Source organism: Dryobates pubescens, chromosome Z (genome assembly GCF_014839835.1).
Source record: "Dryobates pubescens isolate bDryPub1 chromosome Z, bDryPub1.pri, whole genome shotgun sequence".
Classification (NCBI taxonomy): Eukaryota; Metazoa; Chordata; class Aves; order Piciformes; family Picidae; genus Dryobates; species Dryobates pubescens.
The window spans coordinates 53,020,243-53,040,125 of NC_071657.1; the positions used below are offsets into that span (position 1 = coordinate 53,020,243).

The 19,883-nt window shown below is 37.2% G+C and overlaps 1 protein-coding gene across 1 annotated transcript in view; it reads left to right on the forward strand.

Moving 5' to 3' along the window:
* PTPRD (protein tyrosine phosphatase receptor type D) overlaps positions 1-19,883 on the forward strand; it is a 455,736-nt gene that overhangs the window by 382,988 nt on the left and 52,865 nt on the right. The window contains exons 28-29 of the mRNA XM_054178769.1: positions 1,848-1,971; positions 7,851-8,026. Coding sequence (XP_054034744.1) covers positions 1,848-1,971; positions 7,851-8,026 — 300 coding nt within the window. The remainder of the gene's footprint in view (positions 1-1,847; positions 1,972-7,850; positions 8,027-19,883) is intronic.

Consider the following 19,883-nt stretch of genomic DNA (forward strand, 5'->3'; position numbering starts at 1 on the left):
TTCAAGACTTCTTTTATCAGGCTGCCAGCCAAAATAGATTTTTCAGCTTTTTTAGAATAATGTCAAGAAAGAAGCAATTCACAGAGTCACAGAACATTAGGGGTTGAATGGACCTCGAAAGATCATCTAGTCCAACCCTCCTGTCAAAGCAGGATCATCTACAGTAGGTCACACAGGAATATGTCCAGCCAGGTTTTGAATGTCTCCAGAGAAGGAGACTCCACAACCTTTCTGGGCAGCCCATTCCAAGGTTTTTCCTTATGTTCACATGCAACCTTCTGTGCTCCAGCTTGCGCCCATTGCCCCTTGTCTGATCATTGGGCATCTCTGAGAAGGGTCTGGCTTCATCCTTCTGACACTTGCCTCTCACATACTTATAAACATTAATGAGGTCACCCCTCAGTCTTCCAAACTAAAGAGATCCAGCTTCCTCAGCCTTTCCTCATAAGGGAGATATTCTACTCCCTTAATCATCCTTGTGGCTCATTCTCTCAATGTTACATAAATAAATTGTGGAAGATACATAAAAATGCGTAAGAACAAAGCATTTTTCTGACTGGCCAAATAGTAATTATTAATGTAAGGTATAAATCCTTATATATCACATCAATTAATTTTACACTTGTTCATTCTCTGCTAAAACCTACCCTAATAGATTACAGGTCACATTTAATATCCATTTACATGAAATGGATTCCTAGCTGTTTTAGCCCTGGGATGAGTTGGTGTAAGTAATGTAAAAGTGATGGCTTGATGCTATATATGGAGCTTCCAACTTTATTGCTGATCTACTTATGGAAAGAGAACATAGGGAACTGTCGCATCTAGGCTTACCTGTGTCATGAGTTTTTAATAATTTACAGCACCCCATCACAGGCAGCTGCTTATTGTTACTAGGATTAAGCAAATGGTATGAACCACAAACCATGGTTGAATATACATGTTAATCAAACAATTTTGAGGTATCTAAAGTTACAAAAAGGGAAACTAAAATAGTACATGATTTATTGTGACTTCTTAGTATGAAACAAGCTTTCCTACAGCCACTATTATAGTGTGCATAGGCAGACACCATCTGTCCTGTGTTTTGTATTTATCCATCTGCATGTATACCTCGGCCATGGATGTAGAATAAGTAGACCCTGGAGTCTTGCTGCTGTTGAAAGATGAAAGAATGTGCCACAAGCTTTCTTAACTACATTGTGGAACATGAAGGAAGTAGGAAATAAATAGTAATACGAGGACTATATGGTTATGTATGTCTGAATTGTTCTCTTATATATTACTCAGTGAAATAAATACAAAATATCTTTGTGTTGTCCTTGGATGATATGAATTTGGTTTCTTGAGTAACACTGGTATCATGTATTGGCCTGACATCAGAGTGAATGGACAGAAACATTATTTTCTTCTGTAAAACTTCTTCAGGAACATTTGGAGTTTATTTAGTATTCGGGACACTGGATTGTCTGAATATGTGCACTTAGTAATAGAGAAAGACAAAAATATTTATTACACTTCATCCCAGTGTTTTTGAAATTTCTGACTTTTTTCATTCTTTGTTGTGCTGGAGCTCTTCATTTACAAAACTCAGTGAAAACATAAAAACATGTATAGCATCCCTTTGACAAAAAAGCCTCTGATTTGAAAAGCTTATGGTTTAAATTCATAGTGGAAATTTCAGATGTATAAATACTAACTGCTTTATATGTTTTACAATATGTCATTTTCTTTCAAAACAAATTATTTCCAGAGTAAATTATGTGAGTATATGATTTATAATCATTATAACTGCAAGTATATAGTCTTAACTAAAAGGTGCCTTTGCTTCTTTTTCTCTTTTGAAGTCTATTGATCCTGGTCAACAGTTCACGTGGGAACACTCTAACCTGGAAATAAACAAACCAAAGAATAGATACGCGAATGTAATTGCATATGACCATTCTCGTGTTCTACTCTCAGCAATAGAAGGTAAGGAGGTCTTTAAACCTAAACTACTTAAATCCCAAATCCAGTATAATTGTACTGCCTGGTATCTTTGTGTGGTAATGTAATGAAGTGCTAATTGCAAGAACTTCCAGTAAATTCCTATAATGACAATCTTTTCTAATGCTCATTCTTAGTCATTCATTATTAAAATGCACTAAAATTAACACAGGGTTACATAATAGCCCTGGGTGCATCAGGACCCTGTTTATATGCCCACATTAGCTGACGTAAATTATTATTGTTCTTTGTTTTTACTAATTCTGCAAAGCAAATAAGCAGTAACCATGCAGAAAATGTGTTTTCTGTTGATCCTCATTATCAACATTTCCGTTATGTAGTCCTTAATGTTGGAAAAAATCAGTTCAGCTTTTTAATTTCTGGAAGAATTTAATGAGAGCTCTTCATGATATCTTTCTCTTTCAAAAAACCTTCCAAAAAGTTGAACATTTTAGAATTTTGACTTGAACAAACTGTCCAAGGCAATCAGCTCTCAGTATTTTGTCTCTTTTGCCAAATGCTAAAGCAACAGGAAGCGTTGGTTTTTACTCACAGGATTTCTTTCCAATTCTGCCTTACCTGCTTCCTGGGATGAAGATAGATTTTCAGTTTATTCTATATTATTGACAGTCTAGAATATAAGCAGTTTTATACTTAAGTGAAACATTTTAAACAAACCAGTAACTCTAATAGGGATTGCATATAATGCATAAGATGTAGGGAACTGTATTCACCATCATAATTACTTCAGGCCTAACATGCTACAAGTTCAACTGCAAAATTTTTTCATTTACAGTTATAAACAGCACTTCATCTTCGGTAACACCAGACCTTAAGACACTGGATACAGGACAGACAATATTTGAAGGTGTAACACACTTTAATATTAGGTGTTTGGTGAACAAAAAAGCAATCACATTGATTGAAATTTAGATCTTCCCTTATTTATTGTAGCTGCAAAACATGGATTTTGGTAACACAGATAGGAGCTTCTCAAATACATTTGAAAATATAAATCATTGCCTTCAAGAATTTGTATTTAATAATCTTATGTTTGTTCTAACTCAGAGGCTGATATAACCATTCTGAAAATATCGTATAGTATCATTTACATCTGCACTGTTTTGTAGGAGAATGTAGCTGTATGGAAACTTGCCTTTATAAGTTTGATACATTGGCATTAGCATTTGGTAATTACTGCTTCTCTTTTAAGTTTTAAGTATTTCTACAATCAAAATATGTGGTCTGCTTAGCACTTTAATTAGTTGACAACTGTGTTAGTTGTCCCTGCTACCAAGGAAATCAATACTTCGTATATTGTTTAAAAAACAAATAAATAAATTCTACTTGTGTTTCTATGAAAGTTGATAAGGATCTATAAATTTGGACAACATAACATTTTGTTCTGGCCCAAAAGAGAATATTTGGTTGGATTTTACATACAGACCTCATCTGAAATTCTTCAATAGCTGTAGGAAGACCAATTAATGAAATTTGAATAATAGCTGTGCTTTTTCTAAGGTGAGGAGTTCAGATTTGTGCTTGGATCATTTGAATCTGATAATCTCCTCAACTACATGGATTTTATGTTACAAAACTTTCCACATGAAAGAGTTGTTACTGACACCTAGTAGCTGCCTTTTTTTGCTCTAATGTAGTTCAAAACATCAGCCATTTATTTGAACTAATAGTATGGACTCATCATCATTTTGAATTCATCTCTGGATTTTTTCAAACTTGTCTACAGGCATGATGGAATACAGTCATACTATTTCCCACTCTTTGTATGACTAAAAGAACATCTAATAGGGAAGTAGTATGAGAACAAATGTTTACAGTTTTGTTTTTTTTTTTTTTAAATAAAAAGGCTGTTTAGCACTTAGCCTTTGTAAAGGCTCAAAATAATTTCACTACTCCATTTCAGATTGTGAATAATACGATAAGTATTCAAAACTATTTAAGATTGTAATGTTATTCAGGAGATCAAGTGAATGATTCTGAGGTTTATGTTATTAGCGTTGTGGATCTGAGTCTATGTTGCAGCAAGCTATGCTATCATCTCAGTTTATGAGTACAATCTCAGCATAAATCAAGGGCTGTAGTATTCATTTTTCCTAACCTTTTGCACTTTAATTTTGTCATTGGCTAATTATTTTTTCATTCTGTAAAATCTGTACTGCTTTGTTTTCCTGAGATACTTGAAAATGACATGTCTTTTATGCTCGGCTACTCATCTGATTCTTACTCTATTGTGCTCCATTCCTGTCTGGAAGAATAAGGAGACTGCAAAATCTGGTTATATGTCACCCTGGTTGAAGGGGCTACTCAAAAATAGTTATGATGAAATTGCTGTCTTTAACTGACTTTTTGTGCAGAAACTATGTCTCTGCCTTCATGATACTTGTACAAGTCAGATTATGCTGCATGGATTACCCTAAATTTACACTGAATGTATGCCATTTCAATTCTGCAGGAAACCCCACATTTAAGGTTCCTGTCAATATTACAGCAGGCAGAATCTGGTTGCTTCATTCGCTTCTTGACCTGTGTTTTTGCAGAACAACTGACCTTTCTTAACTATTAAACCCAAATTTAAGTAATAATGGTAATTTCTACTGTGCTTGTCAGTATGTTGCCTTCAAGCTAGGGCAGCTAACTGGTTTTCAGGATTTCATTGCATTGCAACCAAACTAGTTGTCATTTGATTGTTTTTGCACTATTAGTCTTGACAGAGAATTGTTCAGCTTTCTGAGCTCAGAATGAGGTATGACCAGAAAAGTCAGTACAGAAAGTGACATTTTAATATTTTGATTTATTCGGCTTTGATAATTGTTTCTGCTTGGCCAGTGTAGATATTTACAAATGTTCAGGATTTGTATATGGTAGTTTTAAATTGAACACACATCATTAGAACTCTTATAATAAGCACCCTCCCTAGAGGGTTTTAAGTTTTTGCATTGTGGGTACACAGCTGATGAAGCAAAAAGTGGTGTGACAAAGCTTAGTATAGAAAATGAGAGTGAGAAAATGGTGCTACAGAACAGAAAAGGAGTTTGGAGCAGAATGTGAAATTGAGGCCATGCATGAAAACAGTGATGAAAAGACACTCAGTGTGAGATAGGGTTAAATACTTGAAGGTACTATGATAATGAATGGAGAACAATGAAAATGCCTAATGGATATTGTAAGAGAGAAAGACAATAGAGCTGAGCATTGTGAATTCTAGTGTTCTCTTGATCTGAGGGCTGTACTCTGCAAAAGGCAAACTCTTTGTGAAAATTTTCTCACAGTGTAAAGTGCTGGACCAGCAGCTAGTTTTTACCAAAACTGCATTAGTTAAGTCACTATTAGGTCATGTAGGTAAGGAACTTCTCTGCCCATGTACCAGACACATCCTTTTCATGCACCATGAAGCTGAGTTACCTTGTAAAAGGACTTTTCTGGCTAAAGAACATACAGAATTTTTTTGTGTCCTCAAGGTAAAAGACAAGTAAAGAAACAATGAAAATTTCTGCTTTAACCAAGCTGGGAAGAAATCCTCTTTGCAAATACCAGTAATCGCTGATCTGCATACTTTCTTACTTGCCTCTGTGATCAAGGAAAGTATAATCTGGAAGTTTTTCTAAGTTCTTATGTAAAGAATTAGAATTATTTAATTAAGAAGCCATTCATAGAATCATAGAATTATAGAATCAACCAGGTTGGAAGAGACCTCCAAGATCATCCAGTCCAACCTATCACCCAGCCCTATCCAATCAACTAGACCATGGTGCTAAGTGCCTCATCCAGACTTTTCTTGAAGATCTCCAGGGATGGTGACTCCACCACCTCCCTGGGGCAGCCAACTCCAATGGCAAATCACTCTCTCTGTGAAGAACTTCTTCCTAACATCCAGCCTGAACCTCCCCTGACACAACTTGAGACTAAGTCCCCTCATTCTGTTGCTGATTGCCTAGGAGAACAGACCAAACCCCACCTGGCTACAGCCTCCCTTCAGGTAGTTGTAGACAGCAATAAGGTCCCCCCTGAGCCTCCTCTTCTCCAGGCTAAGCAACCCCAGCTCCCTCAGCCTCTCCTCATAGGGCTTGTGTTCCAGGCCCTTCACCAGTTTCGTCACCTTTCTCTGGACACATTCCAGAACCCCAGCATCTTTCCTAAACTGAGGGGCCCAGAACTGGACACAGGACTCAAGGTGTGGCCTGACCAGTGCCAATTACAGGGAAAGAGTAATCTCCCTTGTCCTGCTGGCCACACTATTCCTGATATAGGCCAGGATGCCATTGGCTCTCCTGGCCACACTGCTGGCTCATTCAGCCTACTATCAACCAGTACCCCCAGGTCCATTTCTGCCTGGCGGCTTGCCAGCCACTCTGTCCCAAGCCTGTAGTGCTGCATGGCATTGTTGTGGCCAAAGTGTTGAACCCTGCACTTAGCCTTGTTAAATCTCATCCTATTGGCCTCTGCCCATCTGTCCAGCCTGTCAAGGTCATTCTGCAGCGTCCTCCTACCCTCCAACAGATGGACACCTGCTCCTAACTTGATGTCATCTGCAAACTTACTGTCGAAGGACTCAATCACCTCATCCAGATCATCAATAAAGATATTGAACAGGATGGGGCCCAGCACTGATCCCTGCTGGACACCACTAGTGACTGGCTGCCAGCTGGATGTGGCACCATTCACCTCATTCAATATGATTTATCAATAAATTCAATAAAAGTTTGCAAGTAGAAAGAGTATTCAGAATTATGGACATTCTATTTTTTTTTAAGTAGTATTCTCTGCTAAGGTTTGTGAAGATCATTCTTTTGTTCACATTTGGCAATAGTTCTCATTCTTAATTTTCACACTGAGTTTGCATAGTATCAGTTCTGGAGGACGGCTTTCCCAGAAGATCATTTAACCACTTTACAAAGTGTTGTTTTTCATTTTTTCCTCAGGCTTTTATTTATAGCATATGCTTCAAAGTATGATGCCAGGCATCATAATATAATTCTAATTTATGCAGAAAACATTTCTTGCAAGCTTTCCTAGTTCCTTTCATAATAATACCCAGTTGGTATAGATTTCTCCTGTTGGCTTCATTTTTCTTTCTCATCTGTTTTGTGCAAAAATGTTTTATTATCTCAATAAAGGAGAAAGTATGGCATTGTGCCAAGCAGTTTTATTTCCTAAGTCATTAATTCCATATCCACAATAAGAAATGCCATGTTAAAAAGTTTCAAGTCTATGAATCATTTAGAACTCTAGTTTCTGCCTTTCATGGAGAGAAATCATGGTTTGAAACTATAGCCTATGAAGATTTAAAAGGTCTTTTATTTTGCTTTAATTTCTCACAGAAGAGACTTTAATCAGTTCTAATCACAGTCAGGCAATCTTCCTGTGTCCATCCTTGCATCTTGCCTGCGGAGTGCCATTTGTGGCCTATCTTTTGGCCCTGAAGTCACAAACTCTTGTCTTCCCTGAAATAATTTGTCATATTTTTCCTTTAATTGTACAAAAAGTCAGATCAAATTAAAATTTGTATTTGAATATAATTTGAACACATAAACCAAGAAAATCTATTATGCTTTCTTGGGCATAAAGGCAAAATTTTATGCCAGACCACAGCTGCAGTAATCCATAATCTGAGTAATTTCAAGATTATACATGATTTTAATTACAGGTTCACAGAATTAACCAGGTTGGAAAAGATCTTTGAGATCATCAAGTCCAATTTAACACCCAACACCATCTATTCAGCTAAACCATGGCACTGAGTGCCTCATCCAGTCTCTTTTTAAACAGTTCCAGTGATGGTGACTCCACCACCTCCCTTGTACAAAGGAGCAGCCACCCTGTGTTTTCACTCTTCTCTCTTTCAGGCATACCAGGCAGTGACTATATCAATGCCAACTACATAGATGGATATAGAAAGCAGAATGCTTATATAGCAACACAAGGGGCTTTGCCAGAAACCTTTGGTGACTTCTGGAGAATGATGTGGGAGCAACGAGGTGCTACTGTAGTCATGATGACAAAACTGGAGGAGAGATCCAGGGTAAGGAAGCATGTATAATGGCAATGATATTGTACCTGAGTAATCGCAAAGATTTTCGTTTCTGTCATGTATGTTTGTCTTCCTCCTGCACATGAACAAGAACTGATTTTTTTTTTCAGATTGCTGCTAATTTGAAGCGCCCATATGATGAAATTCACTTACATGGGCGATGTTAGTTCCATTGTGAAATTACCAAGCTATGACACTTACTTTCTAAGGTCTTTTTATACTTGAAATCTCTTGCATTTTGGGGTTTTTTTGTTCCAATCATAGTAGAAATATTAGGAGGTGATGGAAAATTTTACTTTATTTGTAGTATCAAGGAAACTGATGTATATCAACAGCATTCAATTATCAGTTTTATGTGGCATAGATTAAACAGTAATGAAATAAAAAGTTATCTGTAATATCTCAAATTCAATTTTATGGGGCAAAGTAAAATTAAGAAAGTGAAGGACTAAATCATATGGATACTCCTCTGATAACAGAAATATTATAATAGAAGATGTCCTAACCAAAAGCAATAGTATTTTCTGTTATGTAATAAGGAATATGATGGAAAAAGTAGTAAAAGACCGTATGTTGTGTGAAGATTTACCAACAGGTATGTATTTGATGACATTCATCAGTTTTAATAGTGGATGTGATGTAGGGGAGGGAGAGCCTGAAAGGGAGGAAAAGGGAGATGGTAAGAAAATGAAAAGAGACAAATTCCTCTTAGTGGCCACTCAGGAGGAATTTCCAACCTTCAGCACCATTTCCAGTAGAGCAGGTGGTTCCGCCATCATACATTTCCCAAAATAACACTTCATTTTATGTCAAGATGTAGTCAAACTCCTCATAGGTTTTTCCTTCTTATGATGCTCATGTCATTGCTGGTAGCACATCAGCTGCAGAAGGTGCTACGTAGCTGGTTCATTTCTGAGCTTTCAGCAAACATGTTAATGAATCCTGTCCTGTAGTGTAAACCAGAAGCTATGACAACATGCAGAAATCAGGAAACAGGAGAAAGAAAGGATGAGTCTAACATCAGTGACAATCACTTCCCCTGGCATTCTGCCTGGAACAGCAGTATCAAGGTTTGTAAGTGTAAGTCCAGGATTTCAAGTGGAAGGCCTTTAGCTATAGAACAATCTAAGGTACTTAAGGTGAAGTGCAACATGTTAAAAAATGCCATAAATACAGAGGATCAAGAACAGTTCCAAAAGACAGAAAGAGACTAGGGAGGAGGAGTTGAAATGTATCATACAGAAAAGCTTTTATTTCAGTGAAAAATATCTTCTGGAGGTAGCTGGATATAATAGTTGATATTTCAGTAGCTCATGGATGAGCTCTATTTCAAAACTAAAATGTTTCCCTGTGTTACTTTGGAACAGAGGGGGATACACTGTAAAGCCTAGTGCTGTACTGTGTTGGCACTGGTTTTCAGGGTTTTTTTCACATGCTTGGCAAGTACATATAATTGCAATGATTACATAACTTACTGAACCTCTTGGCAACAGTCATTCCTTTATGGAGGCTTATTGTATTACATATGTATATATACTCATTCTTTCACCATTTCATCACTTTTTAAAAATAGAGTACATTTTTTTTGCAGTTTAAGGAATGTATATTATTCTAACTAGAGTCACTTTGCACATGTGAATTTAGCCTACTTTAACACTGCCTGTATGCACATGATGCACATGATGTACATAGCAGAGGGTAATTATATAGAAAGTTTTGGTTTATCTTGAGTCTACAGAACCTGTCTAGTCTAGACACTGGTAGTTGTTTGGAATTAAGCAAATTAAATTTTGCTCATTTCTTCACTAATTACTTCCTACATAATAAACTTGCTGCTAAATAGAATGAGTGCTAAGGAAAAAAAAGTGATTCTGTTGCAAAAGTTGTATGTAAATACCAAAGAGTTTATCTTAATACTGCAGACCACAGGCAAACACTGTCTAGAATGATGTTTTGATACTGCTAAATGAAATTCTATTAATTCCCTGTAATAATTGCTTAGCAAAGTTTTTAGCTAACTATAGCCATTGCTGACTGCACCCCAAAAAACACTGATCAGAATAGTAATCACCTCTAGAACTGATTATCATTCATCAGCAATATATTCCAAATGTAATGAGAAATCAGACAATCTAGTTAATGGATTGTCTGTGTATCCAGTCCTTATGTTAGTATATTTTTGGTGTATATTTAGCTCATTATGTATTCATATGTAAAATGAGTTCAATACTCCCAATATAGAACATTAAGTCCAGCTATCCAGTTGATTTAGTCTTGATCAAATTGATAAGCCAGAAATACAATAACATAGGAACATGATTTATTAAATATAAAAAATTATTTTTTCTGAGCCAATTTGATCCATGTTCATTTGCCCGGTCAATGATAGGTTAAATACACATGATAGGGTGCTAATAGACAGTAGACAACAGTCTAGAAAAATAAGAACTTGGAATACAGAGGAACAAACTAGATGCACAAAACAAACAGCAATACTGCCTTGGGTGGTGAGATGGACCTCCTCGAGTTCACAATGGAGCTAACCAACAGGTAAACAAGTTATAAACCTTAGAAATAACCAGGTACATTAGCATAAGCTACTCACGGACCACTGAGCTGTTAACTACCAAAACCTTTGCTGAATGAAATGATGCTGTGATTTCGTAGTTGTAATCCAAAGGGCAGGAAAAATCCAAAGATAGTATCCAAAATTAGAGGAAGTGAGAGAGAGGGAGACGCACTGCTGTGGTGAAGATCTAGGCACTATGCTGCTGCTGGGACAGAAGAAGCTAATTGCCCTGAAGACAGGAGCAAGTATGTGCTTGTCACTGCCTTGAATCCCATTAATGAACAGGGGGAGAGAAAACGAGAGACAAGAACAACGAACAATGAACATGTGTGCTTTCAAAATCTTCCCCTATAAATTCCCTTTTTTGAAAACTGAACAGCCCAATGGCACAATAGCTATTCAAATCCCTCCAATCAGTTCAAAATGTTGCCTGGTGAGCAAAACTGCACACGCCTTCTCTCATAGCATCTGACACATGCAATTGCCTCTCCAAAACATGAGGCTTGTGGTCCAGCTTCCACTCCCTCCAGGCAGCCTTAATGGCACTTGCTTATTGGCTCCTTGACCTCAATCTGGACCCTGCAACAGAGGGGGAGGAGAAAGGGCAGTGGCTCAAACAGATTGAGCTGGTTTGCCTCTTCCAGGACACCAGTCTGTAGTTCAGCTCCAATCTTGGGGTATACAGCTCTGTGAATATGACATACCAGTTACCACTTCTCCTAAGTAGTTGCATATAATGTCATTGGTTGTATTCATACTGAGGCAGCAGTGGAAATCCCTGTGTGGAAAAATAATAGTATGATTTTGTTGTTATTTTTTTCTCATGCTATTAGTTTTGTATAGCATATTCTTGTAACAGGAGATCAAGTGATACTTCAAACGTGAAGTATAAACACTGTTACACAGCATTAAACATTAAGATCTTAACTAACTTTGTTTCTCTTTTTCTTTTGATTCCTTTTTGATTGTCTTTGTGTCTTGGCAGTCTGATCATTATTCTTGCTGCAAGGCAAGATCATTTCTCTCTGGGACTTCATCTGCTGTCTATCTCCATATCATCATTTCTTCTTAGTTTGCTTTTTCCATTATATAGTCCTGCATCTTGGTATCAGCCTTTTTAACCTAGATTGTGTAGATGGAGATAGGGATTTTAATTTCATCTGCAGAAAAAAGCATTGACATGTGTTAGATATCTGAGTAACTTAAGCTTTGACATACTTTACAGCTGAGTATGTCAAATGAAGATAATACAGTGAATTCATTTGTTACCTAAAATGAAACTGTAGAAAAAGAGAAGCTCTTCCACAAAGTGGCTCTGTCTTTGTTGTTTTTTTATGAAATGTCTCACTTGACCTAAACCAGACTAGAGAGAGAAACTCAGTTCCAACATTCAGCTTGTACATAGTACATATGAAAAAATGATTGTACATATTAGCAGTATATGGGAACAGTGTTCATTGTCACATAAATGCATTTGATGTAAATGAAATAACACTACTGAAGGTTGCAAATTGGAGATTTAAAAAAGCAATTGTGTATTATTCCAATAAAATAACACAAAGCATGTACTGCATTAATGTATTATATCTTTTCTCCCTTCTTCTGTCTTCCTCTCCACCCCCAGCAGAACTCCTGTGTTATAATTCATGAAAGAAAGAACCAACCTGTCTTAGGCTGTGTTTTTAGTTTGTGTTTTGTTTGTTTAGTTGGCAGCTCCTTTTGCTGTACTGATGAACTATATCAATTTACAGAATACAGAATTAAACAGGTTGGAAAAGACCTTCAAGATCATCAAGTCCAACCTATCACCCAACAGCATCTAATCAACTAAACCATTTAGTCATTTAGTCTCTTTTTAAACACTTCCAGTGATGATGACTGCACCACCTCCCTGGGCAGTAAATTATATGAATGATCAGATGTGAATGATCAGATGAAGGCAGAAAATCTCACTTTTAAGGAAAAGATAATATTGCCTCAAACAGGAAACATTTATTTCTGCTTTCAACTTCAGAGTAGGATACTGTTGTGCATTGTCCCCTTGAAAAAGAATTCAATCCTTTCATTCTTTGCTATGCATCCCTTATTTTGAATACACTTGTTATATTGTTGTGGAAACAATAAAAAATGCTTAACTTCCCTCCTCAACCTCAGTAGCAATGTTTTCTATATTGAGATCATAGTGCTTAGGATTAGAATTCTGTTAAAATCACGTAAACTCAGCTCAATGACCATATAATGATGCTAGTAGTAATTCAAATAGGAGCCAGATTCTGAACTTAGAGAGTGATGAGGAAGGCAAAGAATACTAAGAATGTTATTTTGGCTCTGTGAAATGCTTTATTATCTTTCAGACAAATACAGACTGGGCAGCAGAGTATGTTTTGACAGGTTATACTGGAGCTATTACTTGTCAAAATATGGGATTGAAAATAAGTGACATCTTCACTAATGTGAGCAGAAATGATCAATATGTACACTTAACAATTCATTATAGATTATATCTATATGCTTCCAAGTGCACCTGTATTTTACTGTATTTAGGCACAATGCAATTGATTTGTGCATAAAAGGTGCACTGATATTTTGTATTGGGCAGCATGGGTATATAAAAGCTGAGGGTTTAAAGTTATAAAGTATCTACTTAAACAAGGAAAAACAAAAATTTTGTCTACAGTTTGCAGCAACTAGAAAAGCATGTATGTCTTTATCTGATAAGAGGTAAGTTAACATCTCTTTCAGCAGATATATTAGGATAAAGGACATACGTATCAGATGACATTCTTTCATACTGAATTGTGTTGCTTTAGAAGAACTGAAAATGTAGTTTTGCCATTGTTCCTTACCTAATATTAATGGCAAACCAATACATTCTGTATCAGTAATGTAGTATCATAACTTTACTTCATTTTTTAAAATGCTGTCAGAATGATAAGGTACATGAAGGATGAATGAGAGAGCCAGCAAACATACAAAAAACACAAAACAAGCAAAAACCCCAAAACAAACACACAAACAAATAAAGAAAAAAGCAGAAACAAAGAAAATTCAAAGTCAAGTAGACCATGTGTTCATCAGGTTTGTACTGGGTTTTTTTCACTGTAACAGAATATGATGGCCACAATCCAAGAATTCCTGCATTGTTGGACAAGCTGGAGTCTCCAGTTATGATGTCAGAATTTTAAAGCTTATCCATATGGCTATTCAGTATAGAAGGAGTCTCAGAAGCACAGGGCAGGGACACACTCAACTCTCACTAAAATGTGGTCATTCATAGGTATTTAATTTATGTAAGGATCTAATACTAGACACATGCTAACATGCACTCACCAGTAAAACCTAGTTTGCAGATGGGAGTGCTGTGCTGAAATGCCTCAGCTATAGCTCAGATTATTACATCACCCAGAAAAAATAGATATGGAACTGTGATAAGGAGGGTTTATTTTATGTGAAAATAAATGCCATTACACCACTGAACAGGCCAAAAGTAGTTCTGACATGCCGGGTCTGATTATTTCAGTTTATACTTGTTTGAAGTTGAACACATGCAGACTGAATGCCCCATGTGAAAAGATGTTGGTAAATTACAGAAAATCTAGAACAGTAAAGATCAGAGGTTGAAAAAATGATCTATGGTGAAACTCAAAAAGTATTGGATTTGTTTTATGTATGAGAGTAAATGAAAACATAATAGTCTTCCAGCATGTGAAAGGCTGTTAAAAATTTTACGGCAGTCAACAGTTCTCCCTTCCTGTGGGGCTTTAGAAGGAAAAAACAATTCTTCTAGCAAAAGAGATTTATGTTAAACTGTTAAAGAACTTCCAAAATATAATGTCATGAATGAGCAAACTGTAAGACTTTTTTTGTGCGTTGTTCCCCGCTGTAAGCTTTCAAGAACTGTTTACACCAGAGTCTTGCCTGAATTGATAGGGCAATATGTAGTACTGCCACAATTAGTTTTTAAAGGAAACCATCCAGTTTTTTGTGTTATGAGTCTCTGTTCATTAATGAAGATGTTTCACTTAGCTGTTAGAGTAAACCGAGAGTTTTATCAAAAATACAATTTCCCTGAGACAAGTGTATAGTCAAAACTGTATTGTCACTCTGTAATTTTACTTTATTTGCTTAGTTACCTTGCTTTGTAAGTCACATATTACTACCTCATATAATTATTTTAATACAAATACAGGGACTATTCCACAGGTAGAGAATAGCCATTGACATTGTGTCTTAGAAGTTTTCCTTGCAAAATTAAAAAAATCTATGTGTTTCTTTTAAAAATGCAATGATTAGTTCATGTTTAGTTTAGCACTGCAACCTTTTACTTCAATGCAGGGAGTTGTTTCATGGAAATTCAGGCTTGTGAAGGCCAGTAAATGAATTTAGTCTTCTTCTAGGAAAATAACCCCGGATCTTCTTACTTAACAGAATCTGGTGAAAGACTCAAGACCAGTTCTCTTTTATGATGAGAAATACAACTGGAAAATTTGTTTTTCAGATAGGTGTCTCTGAAAGATAATATTGTTATCCCACCTTTATAAAGCTTTTTCTGTTTTCTGAGGAAGTTAATGGATGAACTTGGCAACTTAAATGCCTATGTTGTGTTTTACCTAGGTGGTCTTTTGGGTTAGTATCATGGGAACTGAAATGAAAGAAACTAAATGCATTTATGAGATTAAGAATTTTATGTGTATATTAAACAAGCTGCAGAAATCTCATCATGCCCAAAAGTTCCTTTAAAAAGTAAAAATTCAAACTGAAAACTTGCAAGGTCCCTAAAATATTCTCCATTTTCATCTTGTTTAAACTATTCATTTCTGGCTTTCAGGTGAACCAAAACCGTAAGAACAATAGCATTTGATTGCTCTGGTATTTCATTCTTTTGATTATTTTGCTTTACTAGTTCCTTAAAAAATATGCATACCAGCTTTAAAAGAGAGCTCTCATGTATGGACAATAGAAATTGTCATTAGAGCACTTGAATACTGAGCCAGATTGCTCAATATTTTCTTCATGCTATAATGTAGTGTCTTGTTCAGTGAAAGGATATTCAGGCTGCACACAATGTTCAGTCTTGAATACAGGAAGAGGATGAAGCAAAAAGTCATCAGCCTATTCACTTTTCCTGTCAGTCCATTCATATAAAAGTTTTCAAGACCTCTTTGGAAAATCCTTCTGTATTTAACTCTTTGACAGACTCATCCTTCAAAATTAATTCACTACGAGCCTGTATTCCTTGCCCACATTGATGCCTGCCATATAGTTTTGGCATGTATAGATGAAGATGAAAGACAAGATAGGGAACACATTTAAAATATGCACAAGATACCACTTTCCTTTTGTTTTAGTAACCATACCACATTTTGTCATAAGAAGCAGAACCAAATCCGTTTGGGAGTTATTTGTAATTATTGATTATCTTTAAATATTGACAGCCTAATTATCATGTCTTAGGAATTTAAAAAATAAGAATGTAATGAGGGTTGATTTTCAGACTTACTAGCAGACCAAAGTTTGTTATTAAGTGAGTAGTCTGAAGTTCATTTATGTTGTTTCAAAATCCTGTTTGGAATTTGTTTTTCAAGACGACTGCAATTAAGACTGCATTATATTGAACTGCAGAAGTCACTATTTTCCACTTAGTTTTAAACTCCAAATATTCAGTTCAGGTGAGCTTCAACAATCATAGACTCATAGAATCATTTACGTTAGAAAAAATCTTCAAGATCATTGAGTCAAATTGTTAACATAGCACTGAAAAGTCTACTGCTAAACCATATCACTAAGCACAGCATCTGCACATCTCCAGGGATGGTGACTAAGCGACTCCCTCTGCAGCCTCTTCCAATGCTCCACAACCCTTTCGGTGATTACATTTTTTGTAATATCTGGTGTAAAGCTCAAGAATCAATCTTGAAGCTCAAGCAGAGCAAATGCAGAGTCCTGCGCCTGGGGAAGAATAACCTCAGGCACAAGTAACTTCGCCATAAGCCAGCAATGTGCCTTCATGGTCACAAAGGCCAACAGTTTTGTGGGATGCATTCAGGAGGGTGTGCCAGCAGCTCAAGGTTGTTTCTCCTCTCGTTTACTCTGTCCTAGTGAGGCTACATCTGGTGTATTAAGTCTAGTTACGGGCTCCTGAGTTCAGAACGACAGGGAACTACTGGAGAGTTTCCAGTAGAGGGTTACAAAGATGATTAGGGGTCTGGAGCATCTCTCCTATGAGGAGAGGATGGGAGACCTGAGACTCTTTAGCCTGGAAAAGAGAAGACTGGGAGGGCATCTTATCAATGATTGTAAATACATAAATTGTGGAGGTCATCAAGATAGTGCTGATCTCTTTTTGGTGGCACCCAGTGATAGCACAAAGAGCAAGAGGAAGTTTCACACAGAACACTGCAACAGGCTGCCCAGAGAGGTTGTACAGTCTCCTCTGAAGGCTTACAAAATGCACCTAGACACATTCCTGTGCAACCTAATCTAGTTGAATCTGCTTTAGTAGAGAGGTTAGACTAGATGATCTCCAGATCTCCAGAGGTCCCTTCGAACCCCTACCATTCTGTGATTCGATGACTGGCATTATCTTGTTTACTGCATCATTATTATTGTCATTCAACGTCATTGTACAGATACTTTATTTTTGAAGAACATCTGAAAATGTAGTTAAAAAGCTTTGTCTTCAAAATATTATTATTATTATTATTACTACTACTACTACTATTATTAAAACCAAAGGAATAATTTTGTTACATTCTGCTATTATTTCCTATTCCATGTTACATGCTGTAAGGACGTACTGTATGAATCTGCCTACTACTGGTTTGCTGTTTCATGCCCAATCTGCATTTTTTCCTTATAATCTCAGATGGCTTGTAGAAGCTTGCTCATGTGTTAAGAATTATCTGAAGGGGCTTGTCAACCTGAATGATGAAACTTTATACTGGAAAATTATTTCTCTATTCCTAAATGTCATGAATCTTTGTATTTGTATGGAAATATACTTCCTTCAGGTGTGCTGATGCATGGCAGCACTTTTTTCTAGTGTCTGTGACTTGTTGAAGTGTGAATATCTACAAATATTCTTGGGAGATCTATAGCTACTTAAACCCCTCAAGTCTGAAATGGTCTCCAGGTTCTCATTTTTAATGGAATAGAAAGCAAATAGATTTTCCTGCAGCTTTGCTTTCAGAGCATGCTTGTGTGTTTCTATTAAGAGCCAGGATTCACATGGTCTGTGTGGAAGAAACGTATGTTTGGAAACATGTGTTAGTGGAGAGAATACATGTTTGAGAGGCAGGTTAGGAGAATGTGTCTATCATTAGTTATGTCTTTTAGCTATGTCTTCTGTGTATTCAACAGTCTTTTGAGAGGCGCTCTGATGTCAGATTTTGGCAGTGTGCAACCTGGGATCATGAGATAGTGAAAGCAGTACTAAAAAGCATGCTTGTCATTGCTGATCATTGAATTTATCTTTTAAAGAAATCACTCTCTGAAATCACCAGTGAGGGTTTTTTTCGTGTGTTCATGAGCCTGTTTTGTTCATCTTGTCATCTTCAGTGACAGACAGGAGAACATTAGAGAATTACTGAGGAAAGCTGTTTTCTGTAACCATGTGGCACAGAAAAACCCTCACGCAATGCAGGCAAATACAGACTGCACAGGAAAAGAGTCTGTCTCACCAAATAGTGTCTTGTCAATTAAGCTATATTATCAGATTCTCTACTGCTGATGAAGTCCAGTAGAAAACATTGTTCTGATCTCTCACAAAGATAATTTGGACTCTAAATTGCTAAGGCTATTGGGAATGTAAAGTTTATGATCACACAGCAGGAGTGTAGGAGAGCTAAGGGTATGTCTCTGAATATTTCTTGTTCTGAGAAACTCAAGAGGCAAAAGGAATAAAAAATGTAGTTCCATCAACTTGTGCTTCTATGCTCTTCCAGAAGGTCAGTTCCATGACAATTCAAAATCAGGATTTCATTCTAAAAAGTTGATATTTATTGTAATCAGTTTCCACTGTGAAATAATATATACAGTGGTCTACAAATTGTAGTTATTTTTTAACAGTTGCTGTTTGCATCCAGCAGCAGTCCTCTCTCTGCATTACCTAGCAGATTATACAGAATGTACTTTTGAAAAGATCAAAATTATTGCCATTTATTATTACATTCATCCAGTTCCAAACCCCCTGCCATGGGCCAGGCCACTTTCCACTAGATCAGGTTGCCCAGAGTCATATCCAGGCTCTCCTTAAAAACTTCCAGGGATGGGGCTTCCACCAGCTTTTGGGCAACCTGTTCCAGTGTCTCACCACCCTCATGGTGAAGAAAGTCTTCCTAATGTCTAATCTAAACCCACCCTCCTTTATCTTGGACCCATGTTCCTTAGTCCTATCACTACTCAACACCCTAAACAGTCCCTTACCAGCTCTCTTGTAGGCCCCCTTCAGATACTGGAAAGCCATAATAAGGTCTTCTCGGAGCATTCTCTTCTTCAAACTGAATAACCCCAACTCTCTTACCCTGTCTTCATAGGAGAGAAGCTCCAGCCCTCTGATCATCCTCATGGCCCTTCTCTGGACACGTTCCACCATGTCCATATCTTTGTTGTAATAGAGGTTCCAGAAATGAACTCTCTACTCCAAGTGGAGAGCAGTGTAGAGGGGGAGAATCACCTCTCTCAACCTGCTGGCCACATTTCTGTTGATGCAACCCAGGATGTGATTGGCTTTCTGGGCTGCAAGTGCACACTGGTGGCTCATATTGAGCTTGTTTACCAGCACCCTCAAGTCCTTTTCTTCAAGGTCACTCTCAAGCTAGTTGCTGTCCAGCCTATATTGGTGTCTGTGATTGCCCCAACCCAAATGCAGGTCCCTGCGCTTGGTCTTGTTGAACCTCATGAGGTTGGCTTGGTCCCACCTCTCCAGCCTGTCATCCCTTCCCTCCAGAGTGTCTGCTGCACCACACAGCTTGGTGTCATCAGCAAACCTGCACTCAATGCCACTGTCCATATTGCCAACAAGGATGTTAAACAAGACTGGTCCCTGTACTGCTCCCTGAGGAACTCTACTTGTCACTGGCCTCCACTTGGACATGGACCCATTGACAGACACACTTTGGCTGCATCCATCAAGCCAGTTCTTTATCCACTGAGTGGTCCATCCATCAAACCCCTATTTTACCAGTTTTGAGATCAGGATGTCATGTGGGACAGTGTCAAAGGCTTTGATCGTATCCAGATAAATGACTTCAGGTGCTCTCCCCATGTCTGTTGGTGTTG